This window comes from Aethalodelphis obliquidens, unplaced genomic scaffold (assembly GCF_003676395.1).
Source record: "Aethalodelphis obliquidens isolate GAN/ISIS:26980383/991018 unplaced genomic scaffold, ASM367639v1 scaffold123, whole genome shotgun sequence".
Lineage (NCBI taxonomy): Eukaryota > Metazoa > Chordata > Mammalia > Artiodactyla > Delphinidae > Aethalodelphis > Aethalodelphis obliquidens.
The window spans coordinates 386,684-409,143 of record NW_020838067.1 but is presented as its reverse complement, the minus strand read 5'-3'; the positions used below and the strand labels follow the sequence as shown (position 1 = coordinate 409,143).

At 46.6% G+C, this 22,460-nt stretch overlaps 1 protein-coding gene across 11 annotated transcripts in view; it reads left to right on the top strand.

Annotated features, from left to right (window-relative positions):
* The first annotated feature begins 244 nt into the window (after positions 1-244).
* TXNRD3 (thioredoxin reductase 3) overlaps positions 245-22,460 on the top strand; it is a 40,967-nt gene continuing 18,751 nt past the window's right edge. For 2 of the 11 annotated variants that reach the window (XM_027098463.1, XM_027098468.1), the window contains exons 1-9: positions 251-748; positions 2,418-2,525; positions 13,062-13,122; positions 14,098-14,207; positions 16,428-16,532; positions 16,768-16,840; positions 18,715-18,834; positions 20,583-20,725; positions 21,957-22,072. In XM_027098463.1, the coding sequence (XP_026954264.1) occupies positions 2,523-2,525; positions 13,062-13,122; positions 14,098-14,207; positions 16,428-16,532; positions 16,768-16,840; positions 18,715-18,834; positions 20,583-20,725; positions 21,957-22,072 (731 nt within the window). In that variant the 5' untranslated portion in view covers positions 251-748; positions 2,418-2,522. Of the gene's footprint in view, positions 749-2,417; positions 2,526-13,061; positions 13,123-14,097; positions 14,208-16,423; positions 16,533-16,767; positions 16,841-18,714; positions 18,835-20,582; positions 20,726-21,956; positions 22,073-22,460 lie in introns of those variants that run through there. The other 9 variants (XM_027098464.1, XM_027098466.1, XR_003431094.1 and 6 more) reach the window with 9 other exon arrangements.

The following is a 22,460-nucleotide window of genomic DNA, read 5'->3' as shown; positions in this document are numbered from 1 at the left end:
CCGCCGACTGGGCAATGTCCGCGGCGTATCCGTGCCGCGGTCGCCGCCCGGGCGCCGGGCCCGCCTGTCCACCCCCGGGACCAGCCGCCTGTCTTCCGCGGCCCGCGAGGAGCTTCGGCGCCGCCTGCTGGGCCTCATCGAGGGCCACCGAGTGGTCATCTTCAGCAAGAGCTACTGTCCGCACAGTGCGCGGGTAGGCGGGCGGGGGCTTCCGGGCCCACTGGTCCGTCGCCTCCGCGGCCCCCCACCCCTGCCCGGGTCCGCTGGTCCGTGTCCGCCCGCTCCCCGGACCTCCGGCCCGTCCGTTCCGCCCTCGCCCGCGGACCCGGTCCGGAAGGCTACACCGGCCCCACCGTCCTCGGCTGGGCCACGCGGTCCTGCCTTCAGCCTCCGGACGGGCCTGCGGGCGAGAGCCGCTGTCCTGCCCTGGCCGCGAGCCTGGTGGACGTGGGCGGGGGATCCGGAGGGAAAAGGTCTCACGAGTCCTGTCCTGGGAGAAGAGCAGCGGGGAGAGGCCGGCACTGGTCCCGTCCCGACCGCGTGCCCCTGGTGCTCTTGGCGCCTCAGCGGCAGTGTGGGCCGGACTGCACGCGGCCCCTCACTGCACCTGTGTTGTGAGTTTGAGCAGTGATCCTCTGGAAGCCAGACCCATCTGTATTACGGCACCTTTCATATTTGAGCTGTACTTCACGTTACTGAGAGTCAAAATAATACGCGGAAGATGCACAAGCATAAACTGTTGGGATAGGTGCGTGAAATTATGATTTTCAGTCTTATTTTCAGATTTCCATTGACTTATACGTTGTTCAGGCAAACGTGTATCCCGCACGTGCACCTTCCAGTGTCTCTAGGAAGACCACACTCCGGCAGGAGCCTCCTGAGCCCCCTGGTTCATATACCACCCCCACCCCCACCAGGGTGACCACTAGCCAGAATTCCTTGTGTTTCCTTACGGTTTTGCCGCCAAACATATGTATCATTAAACCGTACTTCGTGCCTTTGGGCTTGTTTTGGTACCTTATGTTAAGTAGAATCATGCATTTGTATTCTGCACTTTTTTCCTTCAACAGTTACGTTTTAGAGATTGATGCATGTTAGTACCCGTAACTGGGGTTTGTTAATTTTCATTACTGTACTCTTCCCTAGGATGACTCACAACCACAGTGTATCAGTTCTGCTGTTTCTAGTATTTTGCTCTTCAATACAACATGGGTATGCCTATTCTTACCGTATGGCCCGGTGCACGTACACAAGACTCGCTATTTTAGAGCAGGCATTTTGAAGCTGAACGGCTGGCCCACAGAGGAAGCATGATTTCTTCCCTAACGAGGTGATACCAGAATGTTTTTCCACGTGGTCTTACCACTTACCCTGCCACTGGCAGGGTATTAACAGTTCCCATTACTCTACATCCTTGCCAACAGTTGATGTATTTTATTACTGGATTCTGGCGTTTATGAGATGGTATTTCATTGTGGCTTTAGCTTTGCATTTCCCTGGTAACGCTGAACATCTTTTCATGTGTTCACGGGTCATCTGAGTTTCCTCTTCTGCCAAACGTTCAGGTAGTTTGCTTATTTCTCTGTTAGGTTGTTTTACTTATTTATTGTTACTGATTTGTAGGCGTTCTTTATGTGTTTTGGATGCTAGTCGTCTGGTGATCTGTATCGGGACATCACCCAGATTTGGCTTTTCTTTTTGCTCTCTTCTCGGGATCTTTTGGTTAACTGAAGTTGGGAAGTTTAACATGGTTGACTATCACTCTTTTTCTTTTCTGGTTTGTGCTTTTTGTGTCTTATTTAAGAAACCTGTTTCTACTCTGAGGTCATAAAGATACTCTCCTGTATTAGCTCCTGAAAGTTTTAGACTGTGCTGTTCACACCCCGCTTCTTTAATTCCACCCGGACGTGAAGCTGAGGACGTGTGGGGATCCAGTTCTTTTTTCCTTTATAACTTGTCAGTTGTCCCTGCTTCATTTTTTGGAGAGTCCATTCTTTCCACGGTGGTTTGAATGCTCACTCATCACCTATCAGGTTCTCACATATGTGTTGGTCTCTTTCTAGCCTTTGTCTTCTTTCTCTACGTATTTAAGTAGTCCTTTGGAGCTTATAAAAGGGCCAAGCAGTCAGAACTGTGCCTGGCCACTGCTGTGTCGCTGGGGCCTAGAGTAGTAGGAGGCGGGTAAGTGAGTTGAGTGAATAAACAGCCTTAGATTGTTCTGGTCAAACCTTTGCTGACACAGAAACTCTTAGGACAGATGATTTTCTGTTCTGTGTGCGTCACCCCTTCCAACAACGTGGCCACTACTTTGAGTCCTGTTAGATAATTGGACAGCTCTGTTTACTGGAGTTTTTAAAAAATTGAGCCCAAATCTGTCTCCAAATCTGTCTCCCTGAAACATTTGCTCACTTTTGGAGGTGATTGTCGCTCCAGTGCACAGAATGTCTCCCTGAAACATTTGCTCACTTTTGGAGGTGATTGTCGCTCCAGTGCACAGAATTAAGAATCTGGCTTCTACTTGGATGGTAGATATTTCAGTATTTTCCCTGAGTGTTTTTCTTTCCTGGCCAAGCTTTTCATGCGTTTATGTCATTTGTCTTTACATGTGATCCTTCACTAAATAGATTGTGCAGTAGTTTGACCATGAACCGCTTAAATGTGTCACCCAGACTGGACACCGTATTCCACATCCCTACCTGTGCAGAGTCAGGTAGAGAGGTTTGTTCCTTTATTGGGCCGCTAATGTCATTCAGCAAGTGTAACTGGGTGCTTAGTGTTTTGCGCTGCAGAAATGAATAAACTGTGGCCTTGCCTCCCAAGAACTCGTGGTCTAATGGAGCTGTAATCAGCCACTTCTCAGGTACCCAAAGAAACACGTGTGCGAGACAGGTGCTGTGGGAATGAGAGGCAAAAACAGCTGCTTCTGTGGGGATCAGAAAAATTAAGGACGTGATGTTTAAGCTGGTCCTTGAGGGATCAGGTGGATGTAGGCAAGGAATAGCATCTAGCTGAGGAGTTCCTATAAGCAAAGGTAGGAGATGAGGCCATGAAAATAGTGGGGCTGAACACAGGGTGTATGAAAGGGAGTCAGGAGAGTAAAGTGGCAAATGGCCGAACTTCATTTTCTCAGCAGTATTGATATCTAAAAATGTGTGGTAGTAAGTGTGGACTTCACGATGTCAGACTTGTGAGGAGTGAAAGGGTCTGACCTGTGACCTGGAATCTGGCAACAGTGTGAGGGGTGGGCTGAACGTGCAGGCACCTGACCAGGCGGGAACTTCCTGTGAGCCACAGGCAAGACCATGGCCCAAAGGAAATAGTGAAAAACACGCCCTCATTTTTTAGCCCCTTCCCCACATTAACTGTAAGCCACGTTTTCCCCAACCCTTAATTCATACATCTGTGGATTAAAATGTATACTTCCATTGGTTAGCTTTTTTGTTCTGTAGTAACATACACGTAACGTAAGGTTTACCGTTGTAACCTTACATTTTAAGTTCGGTGGCATCAGGCACATTCACATCGCTGTGCAGCCATCACCCCCAGCCAACCACAGAGCTTTTCTCATCTTCCCCAGCTGACACCCTGTCCCCATTAAACAGTAACTCCCCATCCCTCCCCAGCCCCTGGCCCCACCATCTGCTTCCTGTCTTAGGAATCTGACTCCTCTAGGGACCTCATATAAACGGAATCGTACAGTATTTGTCGTTTTCTGACTGGCTATTGTAGTATGGGTCACAGTTCCCTTCCTTTTTAAGGCTGAATACTACTCCACTGTCTGTATAGACCATAGTTTCTTTATCCATTCATCCATCAATGAACAATTGGGTCACTTCCACCTTTTGGCTACTGTGAATATTGCTGCTGTGAACATGGGTGTACAAATATCTGTTTGGGTCTCTTTTCAATTCTTTTGGGCTTATACCCAGAGGGGGAATTGCTGGCTCATATGGTATTTCTATATATTTTTAATTTTTTGAGGAACCACCATACTGTTTTCCATAGGGGCCATACTATTTTAAATTCCCACCAGCAGTGCACAAAGGTTCCAGTTTGTCCACATCCTGGCCAACACTTGTTATTTTCTGTTTTTTATAGTGTTTTTGTTTTGATAATAGTTATGCTAATGGGTGTGAAGTGATATCTCATTGTGGTTTGATTTGCATTTCTCTAGTGATTAATGATGTTGAATATCTTTTCACATGATTATTGACCATTTATTAACGGACAGTATTTCTTTTGGAGAACTGTCTATTCAAGTACTTGATCAATTTTTAAATTGGGGTTTTTCTTGTTTGTTTAGTTTTAGTTCTCTCTCTTTCTCTCTCTCTCTCTCTCTCTCTCTCTATATATATATATATATATATATATTTTTTTTTTTGCAGTACGCGGGCCTCTCACTGCCGTGGCCTCTCCCATTGCGGGGCACAGGCTCCGGACTTGCAGGCTCAGCGGCCATGGCTCACGGGCCCAGCCGCTCTGCGGCATGCGGGATCCTCCCAGACCGGGCCACGAACCCATGTCCCCTGCATCAGCAGGTGGACTCTCAACCACTGTGCCACCAGGGAAGCCCCTAGTTCTCTATATATTTTATATGTTAATCCCTTATCAGATATGTGGTTTGAAATATGTCTCCAATTCTGGAGTTGCCTCTTTACTCAGTTGATAGCGTCCTTTAATGCACAAAATTTTTAACTTTCATGAGGTCCAATTTCTCTGTTTTCTTTTGCTGCCTATTCCTTTGGTGTCATATGCAAAATACCACCAAATCCAATGCCATAGAGCTTTTGTCCTATGTTTTCTTCTAGGAGTTTTATAGTTTTAGCTCTTACATTTAAGTCTTTAATCCATTTTTAGTCGACTTTTATATATGGTGTTAGGTAAGGGTCCAACTTCATTCTTTTGCGTATGGATATCCAGTTTTCTCAGCTCCGTTTATTGAAAAGATTGTATTTCCCCATTGAATGGTCTTGACACCATTGCCAAAAGTTATTTGACCTTATATGTGAGGCTTTATTTCTTGGCTGTGTATTTTCTTCTGCTGCTCTTCATGCCTGTCTTTATGCCAGTACTGCACTGTTTTGGTTACTGTAGCTTTGCAGCAATTTTTGAAATCAGGTAATGTGAGACCTCCAACTTTGTTCTTCTTTATCAAGAATTTTTCAGCTATTCAGGGCTCTTTTGAGATTCTATATGAATTTTAGGATGGATTTTTCTATTTCTGCAAAAATCACTGTTGGGATTTTGATAGAGATTAGATCACTTTGGGTGGGTAGTATTGAAACCTTAACAACATTAAGTCTTCTAATCTGTGAACATAGGATTTCTTTCCAGTTGTTGGTATCTTCTTTAATTGTTTCAGCAGTGTGCTGTAGTTTTTAGTGCACAAGTCTTTGCCTCCTAATTAAGTTTATTCCTAAATGTTCTTCTTCATAATATTTTAAGTGGAATTATTTTTTAAATTTCTTTTTTTGGATTATTCATTATTAGTATATAGAAAAATAGCTGATTTTTGTGTGTTGATTTTGTATCCTAAACTTTCCTAAATTTTTTATTAGTTATAACAGTATTTTGTACAATCTTTAGGAATTTATACATATAAGATCATTTTGTCAGTGAACAGAGATAATTTTATTTTTTTTTTCCAGTTTGGTTGCCCTTTATTACTTTTATTTTTTGCCTTATTTTTCTAGCTAGGACTTCCAGTACTATACTGAGTAGAAATGGCGGAAGTGGGCATCCTTGTCTCGTTTCTGATCTTAGTGGAAATGCTTTCAGTCTTTTTCCATCAAGTCTGACGTTAGCTGTAGTCTTTTTTATATGGCCTTTATTATGCTGAGGTAATTTCTTTCTATTCTTAGTCTTTTGAGTGTTTTTATCATGAAAGGGTGTTGAATTTTCTTAAACGCTTTTTCTGCATCCATGGAAATGATCGTGTGGGTTTTTTTCTCTTCATTCTGTTAACGTGGTGTGTACTACATTAATCTATGTTCATATGTTGAACCATCCTTGCATTCTAGGAATAAATCCCACTTGATCATAGTGTATAATAGTTTTAATACTCTGTTGAATTCCTATTGCTAGTATTTATTTTGTCGAGGATTTTTCAGTCAATATTTATGAGGGATATTGGTCCATTGTTTTCTTGTGATGTTTTTGGCTTTGGTATCAGGGCAATGGTAGTCTCATAGAATGAATTTGGAAGTGTTCCCTCTTCAAATTTTTGGGAGAGTTTGAGGAGGATTGGTGTTCACTCTTCTTTATATGTTCAGTAGAATTCACCAGTGAAGCCATCTGGTCCTGGGCTTTTCTTCATTGGGAGGCTTTTGATTACTGATTGAGTCTCCTTACTAGTTACAGGTGTATTCACCTTTTCTACTTATTCATGATCCAGTCTTAGTAGGTTCCATGTTTCTAGGAATTTATCAGTTTTATCTAGGTTATCCAATTTCTTAGTGTTAGAGTGTTCAGAGTACTGTCTTGTAATATTTCTGTAGAAACAGTAGTAATGTTGCCTCTTTCATTTCTGATCTTAGTTGTTTGAGTCCTCTCTATTTTTTTCTTAGTCAATCTAGCTAAAGGTATGTCGATTTTGTAGATCTTTTCAAAGAACCAACTCTTGGTTTTGTTAATTTTCTATATTGTTTTTCTCTGTTTTGTTTATCTCTGCTCTTATTTCCTCTCTTTTGCTAGCTTTGAGTTTAGTTTGTTCTTTTTCTGGTTAAGGTGTAAAGTTAGGTTGTTGATTTAAGGTCTTTCTTCTCTTTTAATGTAAACATCTATAGCTGTAAGTTTTTCTCTTATCACTACTTTCACTGCATCCCATAAGGTTTGGTGTGTTGTGTTCTCATTTTCACTTGTCAAGATATTCTATGATTTCCCTTGTGACTTCTTCTTTGACTTATTGTTTAAGAGTGTGATGTTTAATTTCCACATATTTGCGAATTTTCTAGTTTTCCTTGTGTTCTGATTTCTAGTTTCATTCTACTGTGATAAGAAAAGATACTTTATATATTTTAATCTTTTTGTGAAGACTTCTTTTGTGACCTTGGCTCTGATGTATCATGGAGAATGTTCCATGTGTACTTGAGAAGAATGTGTATTCTACGCTTTTTGGGTGGAGTGTTATGTAATGTGTCTGTTAGGTCCAATTGGTCTATTGTGTTCTTTCAGCCCTCTGTTTCCTAACTGGTCTTCTATCTGGTTGTTCTATCCATTTTTGGAAGTGGAACATTAAAGTCTTCTACTATAATTTAGTTCTATCAGTTTCTTTCTTCAGTTTGGTTAGTGTTTGCTTCATATATTTAGAAGCTCTGAGGTTTGGTGGATATATTTTTATGATTGTTATGTCTTCTTGGTAAATTGACATACAATGTCCTTTTAACATATAATGTGCTTTTTGGACTTCCCTGGTGGTGCAGTGGTTAAGAATCTGCCTGCCAATGCAGGGGACATGGGTTTGATCCGTGGGCTGGGTAGATCCCACATGCTGTGGAGCAACTAAGCCCCTCTGCCACAACTCTCAAGCCTGTGCTCTAGAGCCCATGAGCCACAACTACTGAGCCCACGTGCCACGACTACTGAAGCCTGTGCAAGCTAGAGTTCGCATGCCTCAACTACTGAGCCTTCATGCTCTAGGGCCCATGTGCTACAACTACTGAGCCTGTGTGCTGCAACTACTGAGGTCCACGTGCCTAGAGCCCGTGCTCTGCAACAAGAGAAGCCACCACAATGAGAAGCCCACGCACCACAATGAAGAGTAGCCCCTACTCACCGCAGCTAGAGAAAGCACGTGTGCAGCAACAAAGACCCAATGCAGCCCCCAAATATATATATAATAATAATAATAATAAACTATATAATGTCCTTTTTAGTCTCTTATACCGGTTTTGGCGTAAGGTCTATTTTGTTTTATATTAGTATAAGCATTCCAGCTCTCTTTTGGTTACTATCTGCTTGGCAAGTGTTTTCCATCCTTTCAGTTTCAGCCTATGTGTGTCCTTAGCTCTAAAGTGAGTCTCTTCTAGACAGCATAATGTTGGATCCTGTCTTTTCGTCCATTCTGTCATTCTCTGTCTGTTGTTTGGGGAGTTTAATCCATTTACATTTAAAGTAATTATTGTTAGGGAAGGACTTGCTTTTGCCATTTTGGTATTTGTTTTCTGCATAGCTTGTAGTTTGGGGCCCTCATTTCCTCTCTTACTGTCTTCATTTATGTTCAGTTGATTTTTTGTAATGATACTTTTTGACTCTCTTCTTGTTTCCCTTGTGTATATTTTGTAGATATTCTTGTGGTTACCACTGGAATTACGTATACCATCCTAAATATATAATCTATTTTAAACTGATAGCAGTTTAACTTCCATCACATACAAAAACTTTACTCCTTTACAGTTCTGACCCCTCCCCCTTCATCCCTTCATGTTACGTCGCAGATTACATCTTTATGTATTGTGTATCCATAGACTTACAGTTGTTTTCTGACTTAGGTCTTTTAAATCCAATAGAAGAGTAAAAAATGTAATTATAAGCTAAAATCACAGTAATACTGGTCTGTATGTTTGTATGTTTACCTTTATGTGCGAACTTTGTATTTTCATATGGCTTTGCATTCCTGTGTAGCTGCTTTCATTTCAACTTGAAGGGCTGCCTATAGCATTTCTTGCAAGACAGGTCTAGTATTAATGTACTCCCTCAACTTTTGTTTATCTGAGAAAATCTTAGCTTCTCCCTCATTTTTGAAGGACTTTTTTTTTGTTGTTTTTAGGCCAGATATAGAATTCTTGGTTGATAGTTGGTTTTTTCTGTTTTTGGTTTTTTTCTTTCAGAACTTTAAATATATTATCCAGCTCTCTCTGGCCTATGAGGTTTCTACTGAGAAATCCACTTATAACCGTAATGAGGATCACTTGTAGGTGACGAGCTGCTGTTCTCTTGCTACTTTCAAGATTCTCTCTTTGTCTTTGGTTTTTGACGTTTTGATTGTAATGCGTCTTGGTGTGAGTCTTTTTGTGTTTATCCTTCTTGGGGCTTCTTAAAATTTATTTTATTTATTTATTTATTTTTGGCCGCATTGGGTATTCATTGCTGTGCGTGGGCTTTCTCTCGTTGCAGCAAGCAGGGGCTACTCTTATTGTGGTGGCTTCTCTTGTTGTGGAGCATGGGCTCTAGGCACTTGGGCTTCAGTAGTGTGGCATGTGGGCTCAGTAGTTGTGGTTTGCAGGCTCAGTAGTTGTGGTACATGGGCTTAGTTGCTCCACGGCATGTGGGATCTTCCTGGATCAGGGATCAAACCTGTGCCCCTTGCACTGGCAGGCAGATTCTTAACCACGATGCCACCAGGGAAGTCCCCTTCTTGGGGTTTTTTGAGCTTCTTGTATGTGTATATTCATGTCTTTGCTCAAATTTGGAGAGTTTTGGGGCATTATTTCTTCAAATAAGCTTTCTGCCCCATTTCTTCTTCTGTGGCTTCCATAACGTGTATATTGTGTAATGGTGTCCCTCAAGTCACTTCCTCCATGTTCAGTTTTCTTCTTTCCTTCTCATCCTCAGACCTAATCTTTTCCAAAGGCCTGTCCTGAAGTTTGGTGATTCTTTCTTCTCTCTGGTTGAGCCTGCTCTTGAATTCTTCTAGTGAATTTTATAATTCATTGATTGTCTTTTTCACCTTCAGAGTTTCTATCTGTTTGGTTATTTTTATCTCTTTGCTGATATTTTCATTTTACTCATATATCATTTTCCTGATTTCCTTTAGCTCTTTGTGTTTTCCTCTTTGAGCATATTTAAGACAGTTGTTTTCAAGTCTTTGTCTAGTAAGAATGAAGTCTGTATGTGTTCAGGGACATTTTTGGAGATTCATTTCTTCCGTTTCTTTGTATGCATGTGATCTTTTCTTGAACATTTCGCGTTATAAATGCGGCCACCTCTCCCAGTCTTCACAGACTGGCTCCGAGTTAGGGCAGACCTGCCCTGACCAGTGCAGCGTGGAGGCCTACGCTCTTCAGAGGCCTTTTCTGGACACCTTCCCTGGGTCTGTATGTGTGCTCTTCACTCAGTCTCAGTGAGGCTTCACTGGGACCAGTCCTTCAGGCAGCCCTCACGTGGGGGCGAGGGCCTCTCTGCTCTCTCCACGTTGTGAGAGCGACGGGGGCCCAGGCTGCTGCTCCCCTCTTACTGTGCGGTGCAGCACTGGGGAGATGGAAAGCACCACAGAATTCTCTACCATTTAAATGGGGCTCGCTCTTCACTGAGCATCCCTTGGTTGCTGTAGATCTCTGACCAGTTCCCAGAGCTTCGTTGAGTTATCTTACTTTGACATCGTTTAGCTCCTTGGATTTAGATTGCAATTTTCCGTCAAATTTGGGATGTTTTTGTGTATCTCTTCAAATGTTTCTTCTGCCCTTTTCTTTCTGTCTCTTACTGGTTCTCACACCACGCATACACTGTGCTTAATGCGGTCCCATATTTCTCTAAGCTTCTGTCCTTTTTCTGTATCTCTTCTCTTTGTGGCTGAGGCTGCATGATCTCCACTGATCTGTCCTCAGCTTTGCTAATTCTGCCAGTTCAAGTCTGGTGTTGAGATACTATAGTGGAATTTGGTTTTTGTTATGGTACTTTCCCATAACTTCCAGTTGGTTCCTTTATATAATTTCTGTCTCCTTATTGATATTTTCTGCTGGATGAGACATTAGCATCATGCCTTCCTTCATATCTCCTGCAGCACGCTTTTCTCTAGTTCCCTGAATGTAGGTACAGTGGCTGCTCTGCTGGTTCATCATGCCATCTGGGACCTCTCAGGCAGGTTCTCTCGCTGCTTTTCTTCCTGTGTGTGGATCCACTTTCCTGTTTCTTTGTATGTCTGGTAATGTTTTTTGTTGAAACCAGGACATTTTAGGTAATGCATGATAGCAGCTCCAGATACTGGACCCCTCCTTCTCTGTGGCTGTTTTTGCTTGTTTATTTCTTTGTAGTGCGGTGGCTGGATTATTGGGGGAAGTTTGTTTCCACCTGAAGATGGAGCCTCCCATGCTCCTCAGAGGTGCAGCCCTGGGTCTACGCAGCCACCCTGGAATAACAGGGGTTTAGCAGGGCTCTCGCTGGGCGTCTGTGTTATATTTTCTGACCCTGTCAGTGTCATGCCAGGTGTTAGGCTCCACTAATTGCAGGTTAGTTGCTCTGCTGTTTTTTGACAATGCCCTGGTGTGTAAATTGTTCCCTTTGCTGATCTAATTAAATCTGGGCCCCTTTGCAGCTGTAGTTTTTGAGACAAGTTTGCAGTTTGTTCTGACCCTAGAAGGGTTGTTGTTCGATATGTCCTTCCCTGGCTCTCTGGTAAACCAGCTGGCTACAGAGGATGGAGCTACCAGCCTACCCTTAACTGCTCACCACTGAAATCTCCATTGTTTCAGTTGCACCTTTAGACATGAACTTCCCCACAGTGTGTTTCAAATGAAGTCCGTTCCTTTGGGTAGAGTTTCAGAGCTCTCTGATCTTGTGGTTACCTCTTGCCCTGAACAGAGTCTCTGAGCCCTTGCTCCAGAGCTGGCGTGGGGACAGCGACCCCTTGTCTTGGAGGGACAACCTGCTTCATGAGCAGCTCTGGTGAGGCGGTGGCCTCTCCCAGCCTGGAACCTTGCACCACCAGTGGGCTGGGGCCAGGCAGATCAGGGCCCCGGCGTTTTTGCCTGGGATAGAAACTTGGATTTATTAGTAGGGGTGGTTGAGGAAGAGAGCTTTTCCCGTGTTGCTGGCCACGCTCCCTGGGAATATAGCCTCTGCCACTCACAGCTGTGGGGAGATTGGGAAATGGTGGTGGCCTGACCCTCCTGGTGGCTGGCATCTCAGGGAACAGGCAGCCCCGTTCCCTTGGCCACGTTCACCTGAAGTGGAGCTTCCATCATGCTGACGGGGGCAGAGGAGGGAAGGCGCAGGTCACGGCTCAGGTGCCTCAGACTCTCCCGCTCTTACTGACATCTAGTAGATTTTCTTCAATAAATGTTTCCTTATTTGCTGTGTGCCCTCAATTTCGAGAGACTTTAAATGGCTCTTTTGAAACAAGTTCCACCAGTTGTGGACGTCTGCCAGGGAGCAGGTCTGCCAGGTTCCTCAAGCCTCCATCCTGGAATTGGAGCCCCTGGGCTTTACCTTGAGGGCTGAGGGCATTGAAGGGTTGGAGCCCTGCTGAAAGCTGACCTCATCAGCTGCAGCTTAGAGAACCCCTAGGAGAGAGCTGAGAAGTCCCCATGGCAGGTATCACTGGCAGAGGACAGCCACTGTGGGGAAGTGGAAAGGTGACCTAGCTCCACGTAGAGGACTGTCGAGACTTAGTAATTAACTGGTGGATGAGGAGTTAGTGAGGGGAGGGAGGCACTGCAGGACCGGGAAGCACTGCAGTGACTCACAGTCCGCGCTCTGCAGAGTTCTCAGAACGCAGGTCAGCAGCCAGGGCCTGCGTCTGCATGTCTGACGACTCCTAGCGATGCCCGCGCTGCTGGTGCCCCGTTTGGGTAGCAAGGACCTAGGGTTTTGTGTTCAAGCAACTGGCGAATGGCGACAGGGTGGAATTGTCCATTTGCTTGTCTGTTTCCCCAGCTGGAGGGCAGGAATGGTGTCTTTCTCATTGTTGTATCTTGAGTATGTAGAACAATGGGTGACGTCTATAGTAGGTGTGTGATGGTTGAGTGTTTGTTGAATGGCTTAATGACTGTCGACAGAAAACGCAAAGAGGAACAGTGATGTGGGAACAGATGAATTTTATTTGGGGCATGCTGCACGTGAGGTGCCTGTGGTCAGCCAGGTGGAGAAATATTGCTTGTCCTGAGTTCAGAAAGGGGATTTGGGCAAAAGTTACTGATTTGGAAATCGAGAATGCAGATTGTAAAGGAAGGAAAGAGGTGGGGTGAGGTTTTCCTGGGAAGATGCATAGAGGAGAGGGGAGAACATAGACCAGCGCTTATGTCGCTGAAGAACATCTGCTGTGAACACCCCTTGTCACTATGCCCATATTTCATAGCTCTGTCTAATCTTCGTGAGAGTAAACCTTAGGTGCATTTTTGTTGCAGGTTAAAGAACTCTTCTCTTCCCTGGGAGTTGACTGTAATATCTTGGAACTTGATCAAGTTGGTAAGTAGAATGATTAGTACACATTGTTGTTTGTAATAAAGGTCAACAAGATTGACTTCTTTCCGTTTTCCTTATTCAATTCCACTTACTCCTGTCTCTTTCGGTTAGATGAGCTGATTTCATCTACGTTCAACCCCGCAGAGAATGAACCTGTATATGAAAATAATTTGTGTAGATTTTTTTTTGTTTATGTTTTTTGCATTTGAGGGGGGGAGGGACTAGAAGGAAGATGTATAAGCCGGTAAGCTGGAAGTCCTTCAGGCATCTCAGATGTGTCTGCCAACTTTCTAGCACAGTACATTAAGCTGTGATAAATGAAGTGAATCTGCCCCTGTTTCCTGAGTGTATCACCCCTGAGGGGCAACGCGTCAGCTTTATGCTTTTGAATTCCTGTCATCTGTGCACTTTACGCGTGCACGTGTTTTGCAGGAGTGGGAGGCGTCATGGTGAACGGAACCCTGATCTGAGCCTTCGTGACTTCACCCTCCTTTTAGCCAGGTCACTTTAATAAGGGAAGTGTTCTAGAGTCTCTGAAACTTTTCTAACGCGTATCCCGAGTGGGGCGCCTGGAGTACTTATGGCCCAGTTCTGCCTTCAGGGAATATGATCGTAAAGCGTTTTCAAATGTAGTTGCAGGAGGTGTTTTCTGAGTTACCACTGTTAAGGCGGAATGTGCTTTACGTTTGCTCTTTAGAGAGGATTCTTATCGTCTCTGCCTACTCACAGGATCATAAATCAATCTAATCCAGAAGTGTTTATTTTAGAAGGAGTCAGTAGACTGGTCTTGATTCTTTAAGACTCCTTCTGGACACCTGAGTGTTTTCCCCTGTCGAGTCATCATTTATAAAGTTGTATGACGTGCTGACCTCTGTGGGTGTGCAAACGTGGGTGTCTGAGTGTCCTAACACTGCAGCTCAGCTCACAAAGGCTTAGAACCTTTGCAGTGCTTTACATATTTAATCTTTTATTCCTTAGATGATGGGGCCAGTGTTCAAGAGGTGCTGTCGGAGATCACTAATCAGAGGACCGTGCCCAATATCTTTGTGAATAAGGTGCACGTGGGCGGATGTGACCGAACTTTCCAGGTAATGATAGTATCGTGTGTTCTGGAATGCTGTTTGTTCAAATTTTGTCTTAAAAAAAATATTTAAAAGGGGGAGGAGATGGTTTTTAGAAGTCGATTCATTTGTGTCTTTTGGAGCTTGTAAAATCAAAAGCCGGTAGGATGGTTATCGGATAATCTTGACTGCTTTAATGGAAATTAGCTTTTCGACGAATTCAAACTTCAGAAGCTGAGATGGAGGAGGTTTTGAATGAGGTTGCAGGACAGACAGGTCAGCGGCGCTGCTCTCTTCCTCCTGATGGGACAGAAACAAGGCCTCTTCCCTCCTCAAGGTTTAGTGATATGAGCTCAACACTAACCTTCTGGTCCAGGGTGCATAGAACGCCTACCAAGGCTGCTGACCCTGCGAGCTTCGCAAAGCTTTGCTCGTTTGATTCCTAGAATGCAGAAATGAACAGGAATCATTCGGTTAAGTAGAGACAGATCAAAATTGTTATTTATTAAATGAGGTCTGTATTTTAACTAGTCGTTTGCCTTTATTAAAATTCTGCTCTTGTAGCCTTTATGTATGTATGCAAATGGTAATAATCAGTGATTGATGAAATACTTATATTTAGATTTCAATTAAGAATTATATTTTTGTCGGGAGAAAAGATTGTCTACGTTGTATGTTAACCTGGGGTTGGCATTGTTATCTAGTAACAGCCTGCTCTATGTGTCCTAGAAGCTATAACCCAACTCACGTGGTGGTAAGTACCATAGTTCCAGCCTCTAAACACCTTTGGAGTTGCTGATCTTGCCAGTCCTAGCTGGGAAGATGCTGTCAGAGCATGGTCTGGGGCTGTAGAGATGTCAGTTCTACTTCGAGACTGCAAGACTCTCCCTTGGACAGCCGCTGTTGAGGTGGATTTCCCTACGGGCCCCTAGGAAGCAGGAGGCCACCCGGCTTTGGGGCCGTGCACGAGGCATCTGGAAGCAGGAGGCCACCCGGCTTTGGGGCCGTGCACGAGGCATCTGCTGGGTCTGTGGTCGTGCGGCACTTCCACTGCGCTCCCAGGATGAGCCCGTTCGAAAGCCAGTGCGTTGGGACTGAGCAGCCGACTTCGCGCAGACAGAACTATTGTTTAGTCAGATGTGGAGCCTCTGACCTCATCTAAGCTTCTTCTGACCACCAGGAGGGCCAAGTGGACAAGAGAACGTGCTGCAGGGTCAGCCTCCCGACCAGGAAAAGCAAGTCGTTTGTGTTGTATAGGAAGTTGCGAGATTTAGGTCAATTTACGAGAAACCAGGAAAAGCTTCAAAGTGCACGTCCTGCTGCCGATGCATGAGAATTGTTCTCAAGGTGAAGACTAGCACAGGTGGACAAAGCATAGAGGGCCTTGAACAACAGTGCTGGGCTATTTAACTGCACTTAGTTATTCTGTAACTCAGCTCTACCTGCTCGCCACTCGAAAGCCAACACCGAGAAGCAAGTGTTAGTAGAAAGGAAAGTTGCTTTAATCAGAAAAGCCAGCCATCTGGGGAGAAGGCAGACTCACATCCCAAAACCAACTTGGAAGATTCTGCTTGGCCATGAACGTTTTTAAAGGGAAAAAGGGGAAATAATCTCAGTTAATCATTGAGAGAGGAGGTCGGATTCATCTCTCCATCGTGTGCAGACCTGCCAGCTTCTCCTGAGCTTCCCTTGGGTGCCGTCTTGCCCACGTGGTCCACCTGCAGATTTGCTAAGGGGGACGATGGGCATAGAGAGTCAGTCATTCTTTACCTACTTAATCCTTCATTCCTACTCCTTTTAATCCAGGAAAGGAGTCGACAGGTCAGACGAGGTACTGCGTGCATTCAGCAGAGCAGAAATCAGGGGCTAGTTTAAATGTTACCTATGATCTCAGTTTTACAACTAAGGTCTGAGGAAAGCAGAGACGAGCAAACGGAAAAGGGCAGAAGAGCTGTTTACAAAATGACCTTGTCTGACATGGATGTAAGGCCATGACCTCCCCATCATTGGACACATGCCTCACTATCGGGTGATAACCAACAAAACATATGTGCTTTGGCATCCGTTCTAACTAGTTGGACCCAACTGAATGCCATCCAGGTAAACTGACAGTTCCAACTTACAAAGATTGTAGGTCAACTGTTTCCAAGATTTTTATAAAAGAAATTTATGCCGATTAAGCATAGGGTACAAAGAAATAGTTTGAAAACAAGTCACACTGTGTTCTCTCCTTTGGTTAACCCTCAGGCACATCAGAGTGGTTTATTACAGAAGCTCCTTCAGGAAGATCCAGCATATGATTACGACCTCATTGTCATTGGTGGTGGCTCTGGCGGCCTTTCGTGTGCTCAGGTATGAAGAAAATGACACCTGAAGATGATTCTCCTGGTGACTGCCATGAGCATTTCTTCTGCTACTTAAAAAAAAGCCATTTATGATGTTCCAGTGTACTCTGTTGTTGTAATAGCTGGTTTAATGAAGGGGAAAAACTGGGTTTCATCACAAACACCGTCATCGTTTAGGGGAGCGAGAAATCGGGGGAGTGTCAGGAAAATGACAAGGTCTCTATCTGTGGCTTTTTTCGTAGGAAGCTGCCGCTTTGGGGAGGAGAGTCATGGTGCTGGACCTCGTGGTCCCGTCGCCCCAGGGCACATCGTGGGGTGAGCTGCTCTTCCCACCCTCGTGCGGTGGTGGTTCTCTGTAGGCTCAGTCTCCCTCAGTCCTCACAACAGTCTCGAGCGTAACCCACCTGTTTCAGGGGTGAGGAAACTAAATCTCCAGTCACATTGTTAACAAGAGGAGACACTGGAAGAGCAATAGGAAAACGATGAAGGAAGGCTGTGCGGAAGGGGAACATTCCATGAGCCCAGGATTCCGAAGCTGCTGCCAGAATAATGTTTGTACACACGCGTGGGTGTTGTCACACCGTGTGGTCACGCAGTGGTGTGCGCGCCCCGTGGTGCTCGCCTGCGTTGGCCATGATGCTTTTCTGTGTTGCTGCATTGATTTTATCATGGACCCCAGTGGCTGCAGGATGGTCAGTTGACTTAGTGTGTGTGGTCATCCCAGGTCCGTTTAATGCAACGCACAGCAAGCTCCCAGCCTGGGACTTTGCTGTAGACAAGAGTGCTTGCCTGTCCACGCTCTTTTCACTGTAGCACAGAAGGCATAGCTTTTGTGCTGGGTGTTTTCTGTCTGTGCTTCGGTCCATCCCCGTTGTCTGTACCCTGCGCTCCCCACAAACTGGTGGATTGGCCGCGTGCCCTCTGGCTTCTGCTGGGGCGTGGCCATCGGAGTAACGGGAAGAACAGAGGAGGAGGCGTACGGCGGGGTCTCCAGGCCCGCTGGGCACTGCAGGCTGGTTCTCCCCCATGGTCCAGCTTTGGGTGGTGGCACTGGCCCCGTCGCTTACCCCTTCACAGGGCTGGTGGCGGCCCCCCTTGCACCCACTGCTCTTCCTGCCACACCCTGTAATGATTTCTACCCTCTCCTCAGTTCCCCAGCTGGAGAGTCACCTGTTTCCTGCCAGAACCCTGACAAAATGGGAAAGTTGGTTTTGTTTTTTGTAAATAAATTCACTTATTTTATTGATTTTATCGATTTTATTTTTGGCTGCGTTGGGTCTTCGTTGCTGCACGCGGGCTTTCTCTAGTTGCGGCGAGCGGGGGCTACTCTTCGTTGTGGTGTGCAGGCTTCTCACTGCGGTGGCTTCTCTTGTTGCGGAGCATGGGCTCTAGGCGCCCGGGCTTCAGTAGGTGTGGCGCGTGGGCTCTGGAGCACAGGCTCAGTAGTTGTGATGCACGGGCTTAGTTGCTCCGCGGCATGTGGGATCTTCCCGGACCAGGGCTCGAAGCTGTGTCTCCTGCATTGGCAGGCGGATTCTTAACCACTGCACCACCAGGGAAGCCCCGGGAAAGTTGGTTTTTAAAGTTCAAGTTTACTCAAAAAAATTTAGCCTAGAATTTCATATATTAAAGGTAGTTCACCTCAACTTTGCTCGTATGGTTGGGATGCTTGTCTTTCTTCTTCCTTCCTCTGCCCCCGTCCCCTCTCCTGTCCAGAAAGAGTCCGCTTAACCTGGACACCAGGAGAGATGTGCTCTCAGAGGGCTCTTCTGTTTCTAGCCCCGTGTTGTTGAAGGATCCAGAGTAGATGTTACCTGGCAGCTGGCAGTGGACCTGTGCTGGCTCCGAGGAGGACTCAGGTTCGCAGAAGCAAAGGCTGGAGGCTGCAGTGTTGGCCTCAGTGCAGCGTGGGCCTAATTAACCCGACGCGGTTCTGACCACTTTGTGGGTCAGACTCAAGTGGAAGTTTTGGACTCTGTCCCCAGGTTCATGTGCACGTCCATGTTTTGCACATCCCTGGGCCTCCTTCATGGACCCTCGGTCAACAAGTTTGGTGAATCCTTTCGTGTTGTTGTGGGGCGTGATGGTGACCCCGTGACCGTCGAGTTTGTCATTTCCACGTTTTAATAACACCCACTCTGCACGCACGCACACACACACAACGTTACAGCTGTGACTTTCTCTCTCAGGTCTCGGTGGTACTTGTGTGAACGTCGGCTGCATCCCGAAGAAGTTGATGCATGAAGCCGCCCTTTTGGGCCAGGCGCTGACTGACTCGAGGAGGTTTGGCTGGGAGTGCGCTCAGCAAGGTGGGTGATGGTGCGTGAAGAGAGCGGTTGGGAGAAAAGAAGGAAGAGCGAGTTCCTTAGGAGTCCGTGCTGTTTACGTTGCTGGCTGCGCTGTGCAGCTTATGGGATCTTAGGTCCCCGACCAGGGATCGAACGTGGGCCCTCGGCAGTGAAAGCGTGGAGTCCTAACCACTGGACCGCCAGGGAAGTCCCTGTATTTCAGTGTTAAATTAGTTTAATAAACACTTGTGACGAGCCCACCGTGTGCCAGCCAGGCCCAGAGAACTCAAAGGTGGTCAGTTGAAACCTGCTTTCGTGGGCCTTAGTGCTTAGGGAGGGAGCTGTTGCAGCCTCGGCCATTCCAAACCCTTAGCAGAGTGTGAGAGGGAATATCACTATTTTCAGATTTCCTTCAAGTATAAAGAAAACAGAATAGCAAGGGGCATTGTGTGGATTTTATCCATTACTGTGAGGACATTTGCTTTTTTATTAGTGTTTATGTATGTCTTTGGTTAATGAAAAATGGAAAACAAATTCACCAATAAAAATCTATTGGTGGGACTTCCCTGGTGGTCCAGTGGTTAGGACGCTGCACTTCCACTGCAGGGGATGCGGGTTCGATCCCTGGTTGGGGAACTAGATCCCGCATGCCGTGCGGTGTGGCCAAAAAAAAAAACATCTGCAAAGCACCTATTGGTGAGGCTCTGAGGATGCAGAGATGAGGAAACTGTCACTCCTGCCCTGGAGCAGCACAGCCTGCTGGGGGAGGGAGAGGGGAGGGGGGAGGGGAGCGACTTAGTGCCCGTAATTGGCGCTGAGGTTTCCAGCATCAACCTGAGGGGCACTCAGGAGCCTTGAGCCGTGGAGGTGGCGGAGGCGGCCCTTGAGGTAGGGCGCGGGGCGGGAAGCAGCTCGCCGCACAGCACGCGAGCTGTGTGGGCGTGGCCACCATTGCTGGCCGGAACCCCCGGGACCACGGGCGTGCGGTCTGGGAACGTAGTAACCAGAAGGGCCATCGGGACTGCAAGACCTTAGGAGACTTGTCCGCTGAGGTCCTAGGAAGGGTGACATGACGTCTGGGCCATAATCCCTGCCGCCGCCCGAGCCTCCGCACACTGTGACCTCTGCCCCTTCCCTGTGCTCTCCAGTGGGCGGGGCCCTCGAGAGCGCTGGAGGGGTCCAGGTCCAGATATGACCAGAGGGTGAACCCCCGATGGGTGGGTTTGCCTTTGGGGACCTCCCGCAGCTTGACAGGAGCCCTGGGCTGCTGTCTCCTTGGGGACCGGCATCGGCAGATGGGATGGATCCAGGAAAGAAACCCCACCTAGAAGGTCCAGGGTGAGGAGGAGTCTTGATTCCGTCAGCCCCACCCTGGCTTCGACGGGAAGTGGGTGAACTCGGTCATCTAGACGCGGGGCATTCACTGGCACAGCCCCGCCGGGGACCCGGGGGCAGTGGCCGGGGGGGTGTCCCGCACCTGTCCTGGGGGCGCTCCCGGTGCCTCGAGACCCTGGGGCCTGGGTGCGAGATGGCTGCTCCCTGCCCTCCTCCGTGGGCTTTCCTTGTCTTCACAGGTCTGCTTTTCGCATCTTTTGTATTTTAGAGGAGGAAGAAGTATAAGCCGTGACTGGCGTCAAAAAGGTTTCAGTTGCTGGTTATCTTCTGTTCACTTCTTGACTCTTGAAGCGATAGATAGGGTGGCGCATGTGTACATGTGACTTAGCCGTGACAGTGCAGCCCCTTCACACCCCCTGGTGATTTCTCCTCAGTGAAGCACAACTGGGAGACCATGACCGAAGCCATTCAGAAGCACGTCGGCTCTCTGAACTGGAGCTACCGGCGGGCTCTGAGGGAGAAGGCGGTGGCCTACGTCAACTCCTACGGGGAATTTGTTGAACACCATAAAATCAAGGTCTGTTGGGGCGTTTTGTCCCGTTCGTTGCTTTCCTTGCTTCTGCCATGCCTGCCATGAACCCAGACTCCGTGTTGCACGTTGAGGGCTGCAGCTGGTGTGCGTGTGCACAGCTGTGCACGCGTGTGCTTTCCCCAGTGTTCGTTGATTCCACGTCTGACTAAAGTGGAGACATTGCCTTTTAAAGAATTCTCAGTTTTAACTTATTTGCCTTTTGGTTTCATTGCCATCTTGAAAGAGAAAATGTTTAAACAGTTCAGAGTTCAAAATTCTAAAAAGATCAGAATTTTAGGAGTGCAATTCTTTTTTAAAATGAAACCTTAACTAGAACTCCGGTACATATTATTCATAAAAGCACTAGTAAAAGCAGTATCAGAATTAGTGTATTTTATACATTTATATTTGTAATACTTGTGTGTTGTAAGATCAGTACTTAAGGGGAATGAGACTGTTTTGATGATCACAGACATTTAACTGGAGTATGAGAGCCGGTCCGGTACCATCCTCAACACCTGCTCCCCCTCTGCCCTCTGCTTTGGTGGCACAGTACTCGATGGCCTGGACAGGACTTGAGGTCCCTTTGTGGTCACCTGTTGTCTCTAGAAAGGTGTCAGTGGTGTGTTGGGAGCTGAGAACCTCACGTGGCCACAGGAGGCTGGGGCGGGAGCTCCAGTCGGGGGGCTTGTTTCTCAGGCCGTCACCTGCCTGCCTTCTCCCCGCCGCAGCCTGGCTGTTCTGTTCAGGACCCTCCTCCAGGCTGCCCTCCCTCCATCCCACTGTTTTTTCGTTTTCTAATGAAAATGGATTTACGATTTGCTTGTGTAATTGAAAATAAACAAACAATGAACAGCTTTGTGGATTCCGCAGAGCCTGGATTTCCGGACCAAGGTCTTCAGAGTGGGCGCCCTCTTTCCTTGTTCCTTCCCGGCACTGGCTGCTCCCCAGATGCCAGCTGCTCTGCGGCCTGCGCACTTGGCCACGCTCTGTCCTCTTTCCAGTCACCCGCGCGGCCGCCCTGCCTGGCCTTCCAGTCCCCCACTGCCCCGCACCGCGGCCGTAGTGCCCCGGCTGTGAACACGCCTGTTTTCTGTGCAGGAGGTTATCACAGTGCGTTACCATCTTTGCATGTGTGTTCCCGCTGACAGGAACCTCCGTAGTAACTACTGCGTCCCGGGTGTCTGATATTCTCTGGTATTTGATGAAAAGTGAAGTTTGCTTTGCTCTTTTCAAGGCAACCGATGGAAAAGGACAGGAAACGTATTATACTGCAGCAAAATTTGTCATAGCAACAGGGGAAAGGCCGCGCTATTTGGGAATCCAAGGAGATAAAGAATACTGTATCACTAGGTAAGATTAACTAGGCCATCCGACCGTAAGCTGTAAAGAGTATGTTTCTGTGTCTCCAGTGTATTTACTCCCTGTCTTATTTCACAAAAGATTTGAACTAATGACACATCAAAGTACATAACAGATGCAAAGCTAGGCAGTTAACATAATGGAGCAGAGAGCGTAGGCTCGGTAAATAATAAGGTCACAGGTGCACACAGGTGTGTTGCAGGTCTCCTGGTAGGTGCTCTGGGAACGGGTCTGGGATCTGGCTCTACAATTTCTAGAGCTCACAGGGAAGCAGTGATACTTCACTGCTTTAGGGTTTCGTGTCTGTATGGCAGTAATGAAGCAGGTGACCAGGAGAAGCACAGCTGTCCTAATACTGGCATGTCATAGGAATTCTCAT